At 36.7% G+C, this 22,465-nt stretch overlaps 1 protein-coding gene across 27 annotated transcripts in view; it reads left to right on the forward strand.

The window, feature by feature from the left end:
- Positions 1-22,465, forward strand: part of LOC117972866 (neurobeachin-like) — a 355,091-nt gene that overhangs the window by 281,445 nt on the left and 51,181 nt on the right. For all 27 annotated transcript variants that reach the window (XM_059028569.1, XM_059028575.1, XM_059028571.1 and 24 more), the window contains 4 exons: positions 5,792-5,909; positions 6,016-6,118; positions 7,626-7,741; positions 12,688-12,800. In XM_059028569.1, the coding sequence (XP_058884552.1) occupies positions 5,792-5,909; positions 6,016-6,118; positions 7,626-7,741; positions 12,688-12,800 (450 nt within the window). The remainder of the gene's footprint in view (positions 1-5,791; positions 5,910-6,015; positions 6,119-7,625; positions 7,742-12,687; positions 12,801-22,465) is intronic.

Below are 22,465 nucleotides of genomic sequence, written 5' to 3' on the forward strand. Positions count from 1 at the left end.
CCAAACTGAGAATGTATTTTCCCCCCTTTTTTTGATCTCTAATACAAAATAGCCTTTTGCTATAGTTAAGTGGTTTTCTTTAAATATTAAAACCGTTAAACTCTGTATCAAAATGATTTATTTCTCTAAAGGAAGCACTTCTTGAGTGTAATGTATGCTTTTTAGTGGTTTCCAAATGCTAATGACAGAAGCACAATATAAATACTGGCATCACCTGCAAGTAGTTTCTAATCGCGTTTGTCACAATATTTTCAACATCTGATATTTTCCAGGCACAATAAAGCCTGACCCTGTCATATCTATCTCCCTGTTTTAAAGAAAATAAATTACATTATCGCCATGTGGGGTGTTTATAATTTTGAACAGCATGAAGCACATGTGCCAGTGGTTCCTTTTAATTACAGCGCGCAAATCTCTTATACAACTGAAACAAAAGGCAGTGCAGCCATCTTTTCTTTTCCAAGCCCATCCTGACAAGCCTAAAGAAACATGCACATTATTTTCTGGTGGTGTGATTAGATTGGGGCTGAAGTCTCCAGCTGGCAGGCTTGTCTATGACTGGAGGCGGCCTGTCCCCAGCGCTTGTCACTCCCTGACATGCCTGACAGGATGGGGACAGCTTCACCAGACAGGTTCATTAAATGGCATTTTTTACAGCTGGGCTTCAAAAAATGAGGGCTGTGCTTTGTCAAGGACCAGGGTCTAGGGGGGGCCCTGGTTGTTGGTTTAAACCAAAGCTTTGTTGTTTTGACAAATTTTTGATCTGTGCTGTTTTAAAATCTGACACGTTTTTCTTTGCTGCCCCTTTGGCCTGCACTTTGTGCAGGCAGCCTTGTTGCTGTTTCAGAAATCCAAACAAGAGCTTTCCCAACAGAGCAGGTTATGATAAGGGAAATGTCGGACAACTACATATGTGAAATACTGCATTCTTCCTAGTTATTTTTTTTATCATTATTATTATTACAATACTATTTATTATTATTATTTATTTCTTGAAAACGAAATACAATGTTGAGTAATACATAAAAAAATTGTATATTGTATATAATATTATGAAATTGTGTGCATTATGTACAAAACCAATGAAACCAATCAATGTATGTAATAAAAATATGTGTGCACTACATGCATGAAATTGTACATGCTAATTGTCTTTTTTCTGCTTTCACTTTCAAAGGTATTTCTTATCAATCCAGTTTTTTTTTTATTATTATTATTAGGACAGGCTTTTTTTTTGTTATCTATGAAACTATTACAAAATACTGAAACAATTAAAATTACTGCTGAAGTGTTGTCTTTCTTTATGCACAGTGCTGAAAGTGTTAAATTATTTGACAGTCTGTGTGTGTTCATTGACCTAGAACTAAAACACCAAACCTGCACTACAGGTCACAGCAGGAAACTGGCTTCTGGCTACATAAGGTGCTCTGACAGTGTAAGCCTGCAAAAGTATCTCTGCAAAAAATTAAATGAATATTCAGAGGAAATGTGAATAGTGCAAGACTTGTCTCCCTGGGTCCTTGCAAGTATTTTGGTGATGCAGGATTGCTTCTTTTTCCTCTCACATATTCACCCAGCCAGTACGAAGCATTTTATTTATTTTATTTCTAGAAACACTCGCATTTACCTTTTCCCTGTTTGTTGTTTGTTTCTTTAAGCCACTGTCTCTATGACAGCTGTTTGAATCGGGATGAGTAACTGTCATCAGGAGTATTACTTAGAGAAAAGTGTTAGTGATAGCACAGTCCCACAGATAGAGCATTTCAACATAATCCAATTTTAATTGAGCTCCAGAGACTTTGATGTGCTGCAGAAGGTCGGGAAAGAGCTATTCCGGGGAGAAATGAAAGCAGCCTGGCCAGGCTTGACTACTACAGACTGTCACAATTCTAAATGAACATTAGCATCAGATTTAACCTTCCTCTGAGGAACATCTCACTTCACTTCCAGTGCTTCCCCTGCTCTCTCTCTCATATGTGAAGGTTGAGGGACTTTCATCTTTTTTTTTTTTTTTTTTAACACATCCTTGATTAAGTTTGAAAAGCATGACCCTGACCAGAGGAGCAGGAGCCTCTCCATTGGTCCTTTCTGTGCAGCTCTCAGGGAGCAAATAGAGAAGGGAAAGGGATTATTTTCACTTGTCAGTTAAGCACACTTGATTTCCCACGAAAGCCCTGATGTGGCTAGAGCTATGTACCTGTGTAACAATACTGGCTTTTTTTCTATTCTTGAAGTGAATAGAACCTGCTTTGGAAAAACAAAGCAGAGCCAGAGCTGCAAAGATACGGCATATATACAGTCCAGCATATGCAGTATGTAGCAGGAATTTCTCCCTAGAAAACATCAGTTGTATCATTGAAATTAGTTGCTTTCTGTTATTGCACACACAGTCTCTTTCTATATAAATGCATAGGTTACTAAACATCAATTACATGTTGTTCCTTATTAATAATGTTGAACCTGTTTATGCAGAAGACACAGAGGCCTGTCTCTGTTGTAACCTGCCATGTTAAAGGGCAGAATGTGACTTAACATTTCTGTTTCCTTTCTATCACTTACTGTATGACTGCACCAATATATTTCCAGTTGTTAATGATTGATGTATACATGTAACTCCAGAGTAGACATCAAAGGGTTAAATTAACTAAATGACCGACACACATGCAAAATCATATGTGAGCTCCAAAATGAATTCCAACTGGGGTACATACTGTACTGTATATAAACATTATTCCTTTTTATAACTGTAATGAGTGTTCCAAAGCAAGCATATGTTCCTGCATTAGGGGCGTCTGGTGATGACAGTAATTGTTTGCATCACAATTATTATTATTTTTTTTTAAATCAAGTATGACAATCTGTAGTGGGAAATTTAAAGTACCGGTATGTGACAATCTGTAGTGGGAAATGTGTAAATTATACAGCAACGCAATTATGAGATTCCATGTTAAAATAATGCCCACAGCATTCTTTTATTACTTTGATACTGTATGTATCAAGCTGTCCACATTCTAGGATTTCATTATTTTTACCATACAGTACTTCAGAAATATGCAAATGTCTTAAAACTGTCAGTATTTTTTTCTTTTTTTTAACTGAAGGTTATTGTTTTAATATTTTACAGCATTGCATCATATATATATATATATATATATATATATATATATATATATATATATATATATATATATATATATATGAATATGAAATTAAAAAGGGAGAATGGAAATTCATAAAACTCTAATTAAAAATAAATAAATAAATTACAAGCTGCATTGGGCTGTCTCTCTATACATATGCCAGTCCCTTTATTAAAACATTATTCGTTGGCTTAATGTCCTGTGTACTCCCGGAGACTATGTTGCATAAGTGTTACATAAACATTTTTTTCAATTCTGACAAAACAAACTTTTGTTTGTACAGTCACAGTCAGATGCACATCAGACGCGTTTTACCGTCCTTGTATTAAAAATAAAATCAATCCCCGTCTCAGATTTTCCTAGAAAAATTCACACAGGGGTTTTCTGACATGCTGAGTTCAGAAATGATAGCCGTTAATGTTTTTTTAAATGTCCCCTTCGACCTGTGACCTTGCAAAGGTCAACCTAAAGTGAGAAAGGGACCTTGACCAGAAAAATCACCCTGGGTGCAATTTAGATGCTACCATCATGTGTAGCACCTTGTTCTACTCGTATTGAATAGGGCTTTTCAGAAAAAAAATTCTAGGAGCACCTTACTCACTTCTAGCAAATTGCCAGACGAGAGGTAACTGACGAGTTTTATTCAAACTTCAGCCTAACCCTTTACCCTGTAGTATTGCTGTAAGACCCTTAGGTACCAGTCTTCCAAATTCTGTGAAAAAACATTTGGTTTCAAGTTCCACCACTGGTCATTAAACCCCCTTGAAATTCCAGTTTTTGCTATTTGTACCAAGCTTAGGCCGTAATAACTTGCGTGGGGGGACTCCAAAAAATCACCCAAAGATATGTTTGGATAGATGTTAATGAGATCTACAAGCATCAAGCAAAATATTATGGTATCCGGGGATTTTGTTTTTTTGGCAGATTTTTGAAGTTGCATTGTCATGCATTCAAGCATTGCTTATGGCCACTTTGGTGAGGCTAAGTGCCACATAGTTCTATCCAAACTGGCTATTTCTTCAACTTTGCATTCTCTGAGGATTGATCTAGAGAAAAAAGTAACAGTATGTGCTTCCACTGACACTAGCTTGGAGCTGAGGGGTTATGAACTTGCATGGGACTTGGGACTTCGTTGTTATGATGACACATTTAAAACTACCAAAACCTTACTTAGTTGAGTTTTGACTTTCAGTTGTGCCTGAAATTGACTGATTGGCTAGCATGAGAATGCAGCAAACGGCTTTTTCACAAATGGTTGGTTGGTCAGTCAATCAATTATCCCCCTAGGTAGGCACCACAACTTATAAATCGTATTTTGTCATACTTGTTGTGGCGGAGTGTCCCGCCCCTAATTATTATTATTTGTATTTTTGTTTGCGGCGCGGGTAAAAGCGCTGCGTCTTTTATTGTTATATTTAAAAACCCCGTGAGGATGCATGGCTGATCAGCTACTGATTATTTAACTAGCTGACAGTCATGCATCCTTACCAAACGCCTGCAGACTCTGGCCGAGGGATAATAATAATAATTAGGGGCGGGACACTCCGCCACACTTGTACTTGCTAGAACCAAAGTCATTGTGTTTATATTGCTTTTAATTGTATTATTACTTGTACTGTGATTCTTGAAGTGTATTTTTGTTTACGACTGTAAGTCGCCCCGGACAAGGGTGTCTGCTAAGAAATAAATAATAATAATAATAATAATAATAATAATAATAATAATAATAATAATAATAATAATAAAAAAAAACTTTACTATCACTTTTCACAAGAAACTTGTGTTTCCATGTGTAAGTGGGCATTGATTTCACTAGCTTTGCCTTGATTCTTATGGGTAAATGAGACTTTCCAGTTAATAGTGCAATGTTTTTTTGGGGGGGCATTTTTACGAGCTTTCCCTGCCAACATGCACACGCATTGCCAATTCACGTGAGATAAACCACTTGTGTAAACTGGCCCTGTGACATTAGGGCCTTATCGAGCACTATATTCTGAAATTTTGAATTATGACTTTGGATACTGTTTTAATTCTGGAAACTGCTGTTATTTTTACTTATTTTTTTAATTTGCTAAATTGCATTGCCTTTTACGTTTTTCGCAGTTCTGTGCATGGGTAACATTTTGATTTAATTTTGCTGTCAGGTAATTTACATACTGCTACAATATGTACCAGATTTAAATGTACTGTATTACAGTCCACGTGTCTACAGCCGTTTCATTTGGCAAGTGATATTTTCAGAATCATATCGTTCTGAATTAATACTTCTTCTGTTGAAAATATAGTACTGTACCAACTACAGTACATCTAAATGGAAGCCTACTTATTTTAAAACACAGTCCTTTCAGGTATGTATTTTTGACATTGTATCTTTTTTGTGTTCCCTGAAAAACGGACAAGGGTTGGAACGGGCCAAAATGAAATAATCAGATATGCGTCGCACTCGTTTAACCGCCACTGAAGTAAAAACGTTATAGTGTCGGATATGCGAGTGCTGACTGTAGTATCACACAGAATGTAGCAGTTATTTTAGGAGCTAAGGAGGAGCTTTATACTTGTACCAAAATAAAAATGAAAACAGTCTGGTTGGGTTCTGGGTCGCTTTTTTTGGGGGGGTCTGTTAAAATGGCCTGTGCTTTTGTTGTTTCCAGGTCCTGTCATACTCAGAAGGTCTACATGGGAAATGGATGTTCAGCGAGATCCGAGCGGTGTTCTCCAGGAGATACCTTCTCCAGAACACTGCTTTGGAAGTGTTCATGGCCAACAGAAGTATGTCCCACTAATGTTTTATCAGCCTACCTAGCCTATAGTACTATTTTCTTTTTCCAAACGGTTACTTACATTCATCATTTCTTCTTCCTTTTTGTTCCCACAGCTTCTGTTATGTTCAACTTTCCCGACCAGGCGACAGTGAAGAAAGTTGTGTACAGCTTGCCCCGGGTTGGAGTTGGCACCAGCTATGGTTTGCCACAAGCTAGGTATCCCATACATTTTAACCTACTAAACAGAGAGTCTATCCACTTGATCTAAACGTTGCCACTAAATAGAAACCCTCTCTAGGATTTTACATATTGATGCAGACAAAAATGCACTCCCATGCACTGTTAGATGTATGATTTTCATAACCATGTCACACACATTCTTATTATGTCAGAGGTGATATCAGCCGAATAAACTCCACTATCTCTGAAATAAATATTACATTTATTTATCTTTTACTTTCCAGTAAATGTTCTTTCATGTTAGCATTTTAAATGTAGGACGGGAAAGCACAGATTCACTTGTAATCCATTTAAATGCTGTGGGAGGACCCTGAAGCAGGAACCACTTGAACAAAACACTGTTCAACAAGAGCTTCTGGCTGCTTGTAAATACGTGATTGAGCACTCATCACTAATTTCCCCGCATTGTGCCTGTGTAGGCAGCTTGCAGTATCGACTTTTGTCACAGTTGCCAATCACCATTTTTGGATTTCCATAATTCTGCTAGCAGTTTGGATGTGCATGTGACCCATTGTTTTCTGTTGGAAACTACAGATATCTGATATCTCTGCGCTAAGCTGTTTCTCAAACGTCAAAACCTTTAAGTTTTGTATTTTTTATAAAAGATGAAGTCCCGCTATACAGTTTTAAATATGTTTATATATTTCTCACCTTCTACACGGATGGAACTAAGACTCCCATTGCGTAGCAGTTGGATCCATTCCTGGTTTTAGTATGAGTTTAAAAAGACACATCTAAGCTTGTTACCTATACACCATGGCTAATCAAGCTCATAGTAAAACCTGGAATGGGTGAAACTCCTATGCATGTCTGTGTCATCTATTGGTGTATCATCTATTGGCAAAGTTATCAGTATAACAAAAAAGCAATACAAAAACACGTATAATGTCTTTCTGCTGTATAGTAATAAGCTCACAGAGTGATATATTGTGTATTGGTGGGGGTGCTTGGGCTAGTGCACCTACAGCAAAATCTGCCTTTACAGAATGTAAACAAACACAGAGTGATTTCCATTTTTAGATTGGGCACATTCTGAAGTGAAGAATGTAATAGCATGGAAGGATTTTAAAAAGGCAGCAACTATCCCATGTTGCGGTTCACCAGTGAGCTACAGTATACAGTTTGAAGCTTGTTTTAATGATCTTATACCTAAATGGTATACCTTTGTATAATGGTAGCATTCCATATACTTAACAGTACAATAAACATAAAGACACAACCAGTTTTATTGCATTGGACTTTTAAACAAGCCACTGTATCAGCAAGCCCCTTAAAATGTACTGCAGTTTAAGAGCCTCTCTGCTCCTCAGATCAAACAGCAGAGCATGGATTGCTTTGTAGATATAGTAAAAGATTACAGTTTCAGACCAATTCGGTCAGCTATGTGTTTAGATTTGCCACCTGTCCTACTTGCAAATCTTTAATAAAGATGTGTTTGAAGCCCAGTTTTGCAGGCAATGCATTAACAAGTCTGGTTTTGTAGGAGAATCTCCTTGGCCACCCCTCGCCAGCTCTTCAAGTCCTCCAACATGACACAGCGCTGGCAGAGAAGGGAGATTTCCAACTTTGAGTACTTGATGTTCCTCAACACTATAGCAGGTGAGGTTTTTTGACTTTTTAATCCCTCGCTAATGGGTTTATGTTTGTCATGGCCTTCACTGCAGTGACTTGATAGTTTGCACTTACTTCTCTGGGACTCGGGGCCCCGGCACTGTGATGGATTCTGAAGTGTTCACATTAAATATTATCAGGAGAGGCATAACCTGTCACCCAGACTGCAGATTCATGTATTGTTTCCCTGTTCTCCTCTCTGCCATTCCCTCTGCTGACAGCTTTGTCTCAAACAGAAGCTTTATTAGAGTCAACAAACCATTTTCCAAGAGTGTGGAAATAATAAAGGGAAAATGTAATTTCATTGCTTTGTCGTTTAAGACAACGGCAACTAGACAGGGCATCTGCCTAGTAGGGATGTAGCCTGGCTCGTGGCACATAGAGATTACAGAATGCTTTCCCTGTTCAGACCAATTACTAGTTGTTTGAAAGTATGCAGCATTTTCTATGCCATTTAGACATGCTACTTTTTCTGTGTACATGGGAGTTTATGATTATCTCAACAGCCTATCACTGCACAAAACCTGATTTGTAAACATATCAGATATTTTTAATTCCAATTTAAAACAGGTACGTGTTAATTTGCTAGTATGACAAAATTCTATTCTCCCATTGTGTTTTTCTGATCATTTAATTTTTGCACAGCTTTTGGATCTGAATACATATATTGGCATTACCTTAGATATTTGTTTTTATGGATGAGTAAAATTACTTTAGATGTAACCAGTTTAATCAGCTTCCTCAAATAACACGTTTTAAAGGTTAGTTCATGATTTCTGGATTGTGCCCAACACATGTTGATTACTTTATAGCTGATATAAAATGTGACGATTGAAGAAGTAAAAATTGTTCACACCGCTCTGTTCAGCGAGGTGTGATTCTTCACTGAATAATTATACATATTTATATTTAACTGCAGCATGTGTTGGCTTATATTATTGTCATCTAATTAGATTCAAAGCAGCCACGAACAAGTACAAAAAATCATTAAAAATTCCTTCTAATGACCTAGAGATGACAGAATGCCTGTGTGATGTTGGGAGGTAGACAAGCAAGGGAATATCGGACTCGGAATGGTAATGTGCAGGCTGCAGTGATCTAATTAAACAAGATTTCTCTGTCATTAACATTTTAACCAAGCAATACCAGCTTTAATTTGTGTCAGGTTTCTCTGAACCTGCACTCAAACCCTGAGTGCCCTTAGAATCGTTTTTTATAAAGAAGAGAGACAGAAATAAACAATAGTGGGACCAGAATGTACACTGTGAATATCCAACCTGAAAGACATAATTCACGAAATTCATTTGATTTTAATTTTAAAGTTTCAAAGATAACAAGAATTTAGCAAATGTGGTTCCTAAGAACAGAGAAATATTGGAACAATTAAAAAAAAAAACTGCATATACAGTTTTGTATTAAAACAATAGTATGACATATGTATTCCAACCTATGGAGCACTACCAAGTTTCATCCATACACAGTATACAGTTTTTAGATCCATTGAATAACATGGCATTCTAAACATTTGGGGTACATTATAACATTCAATTTTAGGGTAAAGGGGTAAGCAATGCACATTAACTTTAATATTTTAGCAAAATTAGTTGATCTACAGCAGCTCACTAGCGCCACAAAGAAAAAAATATTGATGGTGTTATTACGACGAGATAGTGTTGCGTTAAATCTGGGCAGCAGAGTGGAGTAGTGGTTAGGGCTCTGGACTCTTGACCGGAGGGTCGTGAGTTCAATCCCAGGTGGGGGACACTGCTGCTGTACCCTTGAGCAAGGTACTTTACCTAGATTGCTCCAATAAAAACCCAACTGTATAAATGGGTAATTATATGTAAAAAATAATATGATATAATTGTAACAATTTTAAGTCGCCCTGGATAAGGGTGTCTGCTAAGAAATTATTAATAATAATAATAATAATAATAATAATAATAATAATAATAATAATAAATAGTTTGGGTAATTCACCCCACACATGTATTTAATGATAAACTAGTACAACATATTTATTGTATAGGTAAGACACTCCATCTCCACCTCTTCACGCACACTTTGCCTGCCGTTGCAAGGAAGGGGTCCTGCTTCTACTTTTTTGTCTCTAGGGGTTGGGACACACAAAAGGTTGAAAACCTCTGGCCTAATCTATGTGGTCATGAAATGGGCTGAATGAAAATATGTATTCAATTACTGCAGTAACAGTGCAGTGCTCACCCTTTAGAACGCTATATTGGGGAGCCATAGTTACCGTGCTATTTGTGTTCCGCCTTATAATGAGTATAAAAGGGCTACTGTAATGGCATTATAGAGCAAATGGAAGCCACAACCCAACCGTGTTATAACCAATTCCGCACTATAACGAGGCACTGTATTATGTATCAGTGATGTTTTTTCAAAAATTGAAGTAGATGTTATAGAAAACTCTGAATGTGGTTATTTTTTTCAACAAAACCAAGCATTCCTACATGCACAAACTGGCACCATTGCAAAGGAATTTCATTAAGGGAGTGTGGCAAAGTGGTTAGTAGTGCGCAGGTGTAGAGGTGCTCCAAACAACAACAGTTGTTTGTGACGCTAATGAGCTTCCGTATTGCTCCCCTTGTTCTTAGGGCTTTTTTTTTCTTCCCCCAATGACAGTGTAGACCAGTGCTTCCCAACCCTGATCCTGGGGACCCCATGTGTCTTCTGGTTTTCATTCCAACTGAGCTCTCAGTTACTTAACTAGACCCTTAATTGAACTAACAATTTGCTTAATTATACCTTTTTCATTGTTCTCAGCTCCTAAAAGGTTGCAGAGTTCAAGTTATAAAATGTTATAGCTAACTTGAAATCTGCAACTGTTTAAGAGCTGGAAACAAGTAAAAATGTCTAATTATGCAAATTAGACCTAATGCAGTTATTACCTGTATGGTTATGTAGGTACAGTGCAACAAAATGCTTCATTACAAAATGAAAACTGATGGCAGTTGTGTATTTACATGGCAGTTAATATATAACCATGCATGCAATTACACTGAAATTATAATGATCCAAATAACAAAACAACACTTCAAAAATGTGTTCTGGACTACCTCATTTGATGTGTATTGTATATAGTGCAGGATCGGATTAACCTATATGCAAATTACGCTATAGCGTAGGGCCCCCAGCAGAATTGGGGCCCACGCGAGGCCGGGCCCACACCCACAGGAAGAGAGGCGCACAGAAACTTGCTTTCGGTTCATTTTTTTTATTTTATGACAGCTAGGCATTCCTTCTCAATTACAACATACCTGGTCTGTCTCTCACACAAGCAGCTTCCTGCTAATGTACAATACCAAATGCTCCACGGCCACCACCTCCTGGGAAATATCCATCCCTAGTCCCACATCAGAGGTGTCAGTCTGCAGGATAAAATGTATGAATCATGCTCAATTTACGCATTCATTTATTTCAGTTTTAGAACCAATTTAAAAACCTGTCCTGTCTCAAATGTGCACAGTATGCCTCTTACATTTTAGAAACTTTCCTTTTTAATTGGGGGGTTTGAAATTTAGAAAAAAAGGTAAACGTGTACCCTTCTGCAGCCAGCAAGTAGGGTTTAAGTCTGTTTGTTTTTCTCCCTTTGTATACTGCGTGTAAATCGTGGAAATTAGCCCAATACTGTGTTTTTTTCAATATTATTGAGAAATAAAAATACATTATTTCATAATTATTTGTATTTCTTACAAAAAAAATCACATTAACTAAACTGTACAGAACTGTTATGTGTCTGCGTGTAGTATTCACCATGCACATAGTGCTGTGCAGTGATTATGTCATGTGACTATAGTATATGCAATCTAGGCGGGAAATTAAAATACGACACACTGTAACCAAGAAAATGGATGTCTCTAAAAATGTGTCTGCAGCAGATTGCGTAAAGCAGTATCCAGCAGGAGTTTTACACTGCGTTGGAGGTAAGCTCTTCTGTACGTCCTGCAACGTTACTGTAGATCACTACCAAAAATCGTCAGTTGACCAGCATTTAGATTCAGGTATTCACCAAAAGAGAAAGGTAGAAATCCAGAGTAGTACCGCGACTGCTTTACTTGAAAAGAAACAAAAAACAATGACTTCCATGTTCCAAAAGTCCACTGAAAACCATGAAGCACGAAACACATTACATTTAGACCTGACAGAGGCGTTTGTTTGCGCAAATATCCCTCTTGAAAAACTGGACAACTAAAAGGTAATGTAAATTCTTCAGACTGAGTGTAGCGATTCCTTTATCAGCCCATCTGAGACGTGAATACTTACTTAAAGTTGCCGAGTATCACAAGCAGGAGATTATGGAATTGGCAAAACAGTCTGGTTGCTTGCCAGTGGTCACTGACGAGTTGACTGATGCCCAAGATCAATATGTGTTACACATTGTATTTGTTTTGCAAGGCCTAAATGGTGAACATGCATTTGACATAGAACTGAAAGCTTTCCTTGCAGGTACACTTTACCTACAGGCTGTTAATTACAACACCGTTTTACAAGCTATTGTGCATAGGGCCCCCAAAATATGGGTTAGCATAGGACTCCCTTGTCCTTTAACCCGGCCCTGATATAGTGCAACGTAGGATAAAAAGGTTACTAACTCACTGGCCATATTTACCACAAAGCCAGATGTAGATTACTGTATGTAATTGTTTTATTTTGTTGATGTATGTTTTGAATGATGTATTTTTTTTAATTTACCTTTGTCTGCTGCTTCTTGTCCAGGTCCCTTTGTAAAAGAGATTTTAATTTCAGTGGAACTTCCTCGATAAACAAAGTTAATAAAATGTAAATGTATAGGGATTCAGTACACAGCGTTGCTTTCCCCTACTCTATATGTAATTTGCTGTATTATAAGATCATACTGAGGAATATTGAATGTTACTGTTTCTCTTAATATGCTGCCTTAACTTCCACAGGGCGGACATACAATGATTTAAACCAGTACCCTGTGTTTCCATGGGTTTTAACCAACTACGAGTCAGAAGAGGTAGACCTGACCCTACCAGGCAACTTCAGGGACCTCTCAAAGGTACAGTATCTCTCAATACTGTTCTAGTCAGGGAATGAGTCAATTATTTGTTTATTTAGCAGACACCTTTATTATCCAAGGCGACTTACAGAGACTAGGGTGTGTGAACTATGCATCAGCTGCAGAGTCACTTACAATGACGTCTCACCCGAAAGACGGAGCACAGGGAGGTTAAGTGACTTGCTCAGGGTCATACAATGAGTCAGTGGCTGAGGTGGAATTTGAACCGGGGACATCCTGGTTACAAGCCCTTTTCTTTAACCACTGGACCACACAGCCTCCTATTGCTTTTATATATTCATGTTCACATTTCCAGTAGGATTCATTTATAAGTTCAGTAAGAATATGTTACAGCTTATATTGCCCTGTAATAACTTGCATTCTGTACAGTATGTACTGTATAGTTTAAAACCACCAATACGCATTCTGTGTTTGCTTGCAGCATGTTTCATTCATTTACACACAGTCATTATTTGGAATTCAGAAGACACAGGCTTTAAAACAACATTTTCTTACCTCTCATTAGCATAGCAACTTCATTGCAACTTCATTTATCCTGTCACCATGCTCTATATGCACACTGTACATGTATTCCTGACAACCAGCATCTTATGTGCAGCACAGTGGGGTTAAAAGCTTCAGATGGGGCCCTAAGCTAGTGGCAGGTTAAATGAAAAGTGTGGAAAACCACACCGGGAAATAATGAGGAAGAAAATGTACAGCTGGAAAAAGAAAATCTTAGCTGTTGTTTTCTTCCAAGGTGCAACATAGGCCAAAGAATTTACACAAAACAGACTTTTACAACCCAACCTTATGTGATTACAGTATCATCACTAGTAATATAAACATTTGGTTTGTATACAGAGATGCAAAATGGTCCATAATTTATATCCAAGTCTCCAGAATGCTAGCCAGATTGAGCAGATCTCTATCCCTGCATTACCTTAATCCCCTTAAATAGGCAGGCTCAACCAGACCAGCAGGGAGCAGATAATGAACCACCCTCCATAAGAATCTCTCTCTTGTAAAGGCTGTAAATGTCGGATGCCCTGGAAAGGATTAGATGGGGGACGACATGCCACGCAGATGTAATTCCTAAAGTGCTGTTGTAAGCAGACCTCCACTGTTTTGCTAAATAATTATAAATCACTGATAGTTAAATAATCTGTTTTATTTCAATCCGCTGTCTGGTCTGGCCTGGCCCTGCTAGTTTATCCTGCTGATGCGTCTGCTGTATTGTACTTGTGTTTCTTCACACCACAAAAACCTTGTACTGGTATCTGAGGGAACAGACCTGAAAATGAAATGTATTCCTGCTTTACATTCTCCAGGGAGATGACAGTGTTCAGACATTTGGCTGATTTCCATCTGTTTCAATGTAGATTTGGTTTTGATTAAATATTTCTAAGCTGCTACATTCTCCTGCACGCAAATATATTTGGCATTCAGATCTATTGTGAGAAATTGTTATGAACCTGTGTCTTCCAAATTCCATTTTTTTGTTACTCCTTATGTCCTGTGTCAATCTGTCATGCTTCTCAAATAGGGGTAAACAGTTCTGACTTGTCAGAATCAATATTTAAATGCAATATATAAATAATGGCTATTCCATCCAGTATTACTAAAAACTCATAGGGTTATTTTTAAATGATCTAAACAGAGGTGGATCTTAATGAATAAACCTGGTTTAAATTGTATGTAACAGTTAAAAGGTGGGTCAATAAATCACCCCAGGGGTAAAACTCCAGCTGTTTTAATACAGAGTTAAGGAACAGCAGCATTTAGATCACTGTATAAATCATTAAAACAGACCTCATAGACTTGGATACACATATTTTGATTCAAAGACCTAACTTTACAATGCAGATGAAACACATCATTTGTCAGAGGAATGAATGAATGAATAATATTATTTGGATGGAAAATCTAAGGTTTTGTTAGAGGCAGTTGTAAGCAAACAATACTATCAAGTGAGCTAATAATTCATCTTTATTCAGTAGATGCTTGTGGCAAATGTTTTCAGTGACCGAAATGTCACTTTAACAAAAGACTGATGGTATGCAGCATTGTTTTGCCATTAACTCTTCCTGTTCTGCCGGGCAACATTGCAGGGCTCCTACTGAGCTGCTGTGAAAGACTGGAGGTGTAGAACAGCAGGGAGTGCTCCCAGACTATTTCTTTATTCTTGCAAATATGTTCAATACGTACATATGTATTATTACAAGGTTAATAACTGAAAAATTAGAAAAAAAGAATGATAGAGAGGGATAGGTTTGCCATTCTTGATTATCCTGAAGTGAACTATAGAAAACCATATACAGTAGACCAATTTGTTTACATCTGATAGTAAGGCTCGCATTTCTCTATATTAAAAGATACACACAGCAATATCAGTAGTGACCCCAACATGAACACTTTCCAAAAGTTGGTTGGTAAAGTATTATAACAAAAAGTCATACTATTTACATTATTTTTAAAATATTAAAATGCTTGCAGATGGTTGCTTATTGCTGGCAGTAAAACTGTTCCCAGAATGACAAAACTTGCATAATGTGACGTAACCTTAAATAAGTAATAATATCTAAGGGAAGAAAGAAACATAAAAATAAATAAATCCTGAAGGCCTCATAACATATTTACAATTGGGATGTGGTTCTCGTCTTTATGTATTGTAATATATTCTGTCATTCTGCAGACACTTCCAGAGTTCATTAGCATTCTTTCAAAGTATTGTTTTGTCTCTGACGATTGTCCTTGGAACCCTGGGGTTCTATACCTCAGAAAGCACAGCACACAAGGAGCCATAGAACACACACTACTGCCAATTTTCCTTTTTATTGGTCAATACGTATACAAACCATATGTTTCTTTTTAATGTGCATATGACTAGCAGAGAAGTGGGGATGTAGCTAAGAACATCCATTAACAATACTGCTTGCACGTTAACAGGATTTCTCGGTGCTGTTTCGGAATTTGGTTTTCTGGAGTGGCAAGGCAAAGATCCAATTTTTATGAGTGAAGGGTGTCATGATGTAAAGCATGTATCAGCTTTTAATTGTAGTGTCATCAGACAGTAAGAAATCGGTTTTATATAAAGGGTTTTAATGGATTTTTGGATGGGATGTGGTGAAGGCTAAAATTAGGCACGTAGGCTACAACATTAAAAAAAAAAAAGAAAATGGAGAGCCTCCTGCTTTTGGGCTACGGCTACAGACCGAATGACAGACCCAGGTAAGTAACAGGCTTTCAAAAAGACAACACAGTGTGCCTCTCCCCCATGGGTTCCTATAACACCACACTTGTTTCCAGTTCTTTGGTGTCCAGGGATTTATTTTGTGTGTCTAACTGTGTGAGAATTTCAGGAGCATCCCGGGGACTTGTGTGTGATGGCTCTTCACAGCTATCCAGCTGTTTTGTTTTTTTTTTATTCATATGCCTCTTCTTTTTATTTATTTTATTTATTTCAGCAGGCAGGTACCCATTGAAACCAGAATCTTGTTTAACCAGAGGACTTGGCAAGACAGCACAAAACTGAGAGTAGCTGCCCTACTTAGATACAGCACACTATAGAAGATGTTATAAAATCAAGATTTGTTTGAGGCAGATTCATGTCAGAATCTGTCTCGTGTTCATGTTTTTAATAGAACTCCAGCTCTACATACCAGTCCCTTCGACAGTCCCTTTTAATTACCAAAGATTTCACACTATTTGGACCATTTTACTCCCTTTAGTGATCATAACAGAGCAAATAAGCAGTAAATACATAATCATTTACCAGAAATACTCAAGGTGTCAGAAATACAGCAAATCAATCTATTAGCAGGAAATGACTCAAAAGAGACACGCAACCAGCTATGTCCTGTTGTGCACAATCAGGCTCTCATTCTCACATGTTGCATTGTTCAAGGTCATTTAAGTGTAAAATTGGTTATATTTTCATTTGTGCATGAGCAATTATAATATGTATTGGGAAATATGTGACAGGCATACACACCCAATTGCCAAAGGATAACAACTATATTTGTTAATGTGCGGAGTGTATGACAGGTGATGATGATGATGATGATGATGATTTTTTTTTAGGCCTGCCTAAAGAAAAGGAAGTGATAATGCCGCAGGCTTTTAACTGGAGTAATGCAAACAAGTGCATGGAGGTGTTAACTCTAGTTAGGGCAAGCCAAACGCTCTTCTGCCAAATGCGTATTTATTTCATTTGCAATTCTTTAGCTTGAAATCAAAGGTATTTTGTGTTGAAGCCTATCAGAATCTGAAAGCCATATACAAATATTTGAAGATGTGATACTTTATCAAAGAACTGTACTATATGCATTTATTTATGTATTTATTTGTATTCTTATTATTTATTAGACTTTTCACAAGTGAGAGCACTAAACCTGTATCTTCCTGTTAACTTCTGAGGCTGTCAAAACCTATTTATTTAAGTTATTTTGAGTCAAAGGTATCCAACTATCCACAGGCACTATTGGTGATAATGTGGGTAAACTGCAGTGAATGTGAGTATCGTATTTAACTTTAAAAAAAATCTCAAACCCTACCATCTAACAAAACAGATTCATATTTTTAAAAAATACATGCTATAGACAGTTAAGGATAAGGCACAACAATTGTTATATTGGTTAACCAAAGAAATGGGCATCGACATTTCTAGCATAACTCATTTTCCGTTGAAGCTAAATAGCTGAGCGCCTGTTGTTTTATGAGCCAGTATTCTTGCATGCAGTGTCATAACCCTACACAGAGCTGAAAGCGCAGGTGTGAGGTGGGAATTATGCAGACAGACCCCAGGAATCAAGAGTAATGTGGCCGAGGAGTTGTCTTTTCAGGACACGGGAATGTGTGTGTGGTTGTATAAAATACAAATCCCCCTTTCCTTCTCTGGATTCATTTCTCTGAGAGTTTGACCACAGAGGAAACCTCCTTTACAGACTGGGTTAAGCAATACAGTACACTTTTTTTCAGTACCACTTGATATAAAACATCTGTATGCAGATTGTGTTTCCCCCATCCCTAACTATATATTTGGGTAATTACACAACCATAATTGTTACAATGTACCCTAACATAGTACATGATTTTGATGAATATGATCATTTTACAAATATGTTGATACTGATGACTTAGTCATAATTTAATTTAAAAGCCTCCATGGTTGCCTACATCACATTACTATTTTATAATGTATTCCGTCATGGATTTCATATGTGACATTATGTGTTTCTGTTTTTAATATGGCTGCCCCATGCTGTTTCTCTGTCGCACAAATTACTGACTCTGAAAGCCGCACAGTTCAATGCCATGCTGTAGTTAATTCAGTCAGTAAAGAGTCGCTAAAGAGCCATCCTCGTTTCAGCTTTAATATGGGCTTTTAGAAATCTAAAGCAGGCTCCTTCAGAGTGTACCTGCTTTGTTTTGACTTTGAAAAGCCTGATTCAATTATATTGAAACTGTACGCAGTTAGTCTACAAGCTAAGCAAGCAAAAAGGCACAGCTCGGCCTGACAATGCAAAGTTGTAATGTAGTGTAATGCAATTTAATTTGAAAAATAAAATATACATATTGCCAAGGGAGATAGCCTGGATATCAAAAAACAAATATGTTCTATATATTTTTTTCCCTGTGCTTCATTCTCAGGTTTTTCTGTTTTTTTTTTTTTATTATTTTGGTTTTGTAAGCTGTAAATTTAAGAGGTAATTGTGTCTGCAACATTGCTGTCTGGTAAGGTTTTTTTGTTTTAATAGCAAGATAGTGAAATAGTACATTAGTGTAAGACAGGATGTACATTACGTGACTGGCCTCTGATTAAACTTTCACAATTTTACCAGGGCCACACTCTTCTTTTAGGTAGGTTGCAATAGGTGGACCCTTATAAAAGTTTACCATGAAAAATTTGCACTGTGAATTTGCAGTTTTCACATGGTTATACTACGCATTTACCATAGTTTGTCGTTTTTTTTGTTTGTTTTTTTTAATGTGCTTTTCTATACATCTCTTGGGTTTATAATGCTTACCTACACATTGCTATGCTTTCACTATGCTTTTGTAGATTTTCCCACGTTTTACTATGGGAAGCTTTTATAAGGGCAAATGTACCACAATGTACCTACATGTCCATTTTAATTAATTTTTCAGTATAAGGGACTGAAATTAGTTATGCTTGGTTAATCTTCCTGTAAGGTTACTCAATGTTGAGTAAATTCTTCAATACTTTTGTCTGGCAAGCAAATTTAATAACTTGCAAGTGCAGAACAATTTAATAAGCTGTGTCAGGCCTTGGCATGTCATGAAGTGCCTTGCAGCATTTCACACACATGTTGTATGGTTGCAGGTCTGTGCTTTCAGTTAGGAATAAATATTAAACATTGATATTCCCCCTATTTTCTTTAAGATATAGTTCTGTATTTAACAGAGCCTCAAAAGGGCTTCTCAGCTCCATGTAACAATCTGCCTCCAGTGGGTGTTTGACAACTCAGTTGTTCTATGTGGTATTTCTAACAGATGTATTTCTTGCATTCACTTGGGGCAGAGAGTTGCAGGGGGGCAAGTTCATTTTTACAGTCAGAGGGTACCAGCTGAAGACCAATGGGTGCTTTAGACTTGTTAGTTATAAATGGTCTCCATGATGTGATGACTGAAACAGAAAATGATATATTATACAAATTGATTTTAATCAAGAAGAAAACATTAGTTAAGATAACTGGAATTTCCAAATCTTATCAAGTTGCCTTCATAAGACTTACCAGTGTCAGAAACAACCGCAACCAGAATTGATTTTCTTAACTTCATCATTTTGTTTTAATATAGTAATACCGCAGACCCAGTTTAAATCATATATTGTTTTTTGATTATTTCTTGTCTTTCCAATTGCTTGAAGCTTTATTAAGTTTGCATGGAGCTGTGTAGTATAACACTCTGAAAGCTGTACTAATTAATGTGTCACTCCCAAGTTTTATGACAATTGCATTTTCATAAAAAACAGATTTTGTTTGTCATAAAAAAACAGATTTCTGGCAAGCTAATCTGGAATTGATATTTAATTTGAACAATGACTTCAAACTAGAGTTATGTTATACAATTTTCAAATTGTAATATGTTTTCTGTTAACTTTGACACAGAACGGTGTTTCCTTTTGGCACTCTAAATGTCCCTTGGGTTCAAATTGTAGTTAGTTAAAATATTTCCCTTTTAAAATGATCATGACATTAAACAGTATTTTTTAAAAATATATTATAACTTGATGATGATGTTTAGTAATGTGGAAAGTTAGGGGGTAAAATTATTTAGGAATTAAAGCATTTAAGCCATCGGAATATCTTTTAGTGAAAAATCTTTGTCATTTAACAGATTTTCAAAGGGTAAGTCTCATGAAATCAACAAGTTCAATTTTTGTATCTTAATTTTATTAAAACCACATTTAAGCTCTGCTGCTTTTTGAATGTGTGCTTAAGAGAAAATTTGCTGAAATTCTCGGCAAAGTGTTGCTGTTCTTTGCATGAATACAGTTGATTCTTATGAAAGATAGGTTTCTGCATTGTTCTGTACTAAAATGCTATATGCATGAACTATTCTTTCATAGTTACTTGTAGGAAAAAAAAATAAAAATCAAAGTATTTGTTTTGCAGTTTAGGCCACATGACAATATGTTCTGTATGCATTAAGCTAAAAAATAGAAATAATTGAAAAAGCAATCATTTTAAATTCAAAGCCTCTTCTTGAATATTGTCACATCATAAATTCAGATCTAAATAAGTAAAAGGATATACAGTACTGATTATTATTTTGTATTTTCCTGGAATAATTGGAGCAGACGTGTGCTAAGTTGGCTATCCTTCCTATAATGGTCTGTATGTTTCCCAAATGAAGAGGGCATGGGAGTTGCTGTTGGCTAGTTTGTCCAACTTCAGCCCATTGCGCTCCATAAGTAACATTTTTACAGTGTGCTAGACTTCCTGTGGCTCACAGCCCAATCAAGCACTGCCTATATTTCACATGCCAGGTTATTATCACATCATAAATCAAAGCAGCTCACCATAAACTCCTCTTTCACTCCAACAAACCCAACTAACATCATTCTGGACAGCCATTAAAAAAAAAAAAAAAAAGACCAAATGATTTGGCAAAGTATTACTCTCTGACATGCATGCAAGGATGAAGTTAGAAAGTTATTGGGTTGAGTCAAGGGACATATTGTAAATGCAATGGTATGCCTTGCACTGAATATGTTGATCTGCACTCTTGATCCATTAGCTTAGTCCAAACTAAGGCAGAGCTGTCTTACCAAGTGAGAGTGAATATGCAGGGCTGGCAGAGTTGAAAGGTCTGATTGTCATATGACTTGAATGGAATGAGGAAGGCTGTTCAATGCAAGTATGTAGGAAGTGAAGCTCAAAGAAAATGGAGATTGAGGGAAGAATCACAATAACATTTCAGAATGACTGAACACACCATAAAATAGTAAGGGAAAAGTGAGAATTGAAGCTACTTTAAAGTCTTAATACATATGTCTTCTGTGCAGCAGTCAGCCCAGCCAACAGCAGCTATAAAGAAAAGGGGCAGCTGCTTATACGGCATACCCCAGGAGAGAGGGAGGAGACAAGGTCACTGCCGACAAAATGAACAGAAGCAACCGTATTGGTGGAGAAATTAAGCTATGTTTGTTGTTGTCATTGTTAAGAATTGGCAATTAACTTCTCAGCCATTGACCTATCATGGATCCAGACACCCAGTGGAATTGGAGATTCGTTACTAGTTCAGTATATTAATATTGACTGCTGTAATACTTTCAAGGGTAATACATTGGATTTTGTGACAGTTAAGGAAAAGCAATATATCCACCGTCCCCGAATTAGGCTTTAATGAAGTAATTACATTAGTAATCACGTTAGTAATGTGTTTTTGTTAAAACCTGTTTAATAATTGACCTCTATTGTGTTCTAACAATCTGTTTTAAAGCACTGGTGTAAATGAATAGTCTTTGTGATTTAAAATGTTTTACTTTTTGTGTATTGGGAAAGTAAAAACCGAAAATAGTATCAACCTTTTCAAGTTTGATGTGAACAAGTTCACATCAAAGAGAGCTACCTAGCTATATGGATTTCTAAATATTATGTAAGTATTTACAGTTGAAGTAATGATAGTTGACATTATCAAGCTACAAACAGAATTGGGCCTGTGGCATTTGGAAAAAAAAAAAATCAGTTTGAAGGTCAGCTGCATGCAGGTCACAAAACAATGGCATCTACGGATTGTTGTTCCTTTGTTTCCTTGCATTATTTTTAAATGGTTCTAATTGTGTTTTTCTGGTGTACCTATAACCTAGAACAAAATGAAGTAGATGACTTTTAGTCTAATGTTTAGATGCAGCAAAAACTGTATTCTGTTGTAATAACCACCCTTTAAATCTGTATTAACCATGCTGGTATTTTCCACTAGAAGTGATTCATTATCCCCCTTGGTAATATCACTTAATACTCAGATTTTGAAAGCAAAACATCTGTAGTGGTACTAAAATAAATAAATACATACATAAATAAAATGTCCATATTCTCAAAAACATAGGGGTATTCCATGCATGTGTATGGGAGGATGAGTCAATAAAAAATACAGACATTCCCCAGTTTATTTTCCTGTGTATGCAACATTCTAGA

This window comes from Acipenser ruthenus, chromosome 8 (assembly GCF_902713425.1).
Source record: "Acipenser ruthenus chromosome 8, fAciRut3.2 maternal haplotype, whole genome shotgun sequence".
Taxonomy (NCBI): Eukaryota; Metazoa; Chordata; class Actinopteri; order Acipenseriformes; family Acipenseridae; genus Acipenser; species Acipenser ruthenus.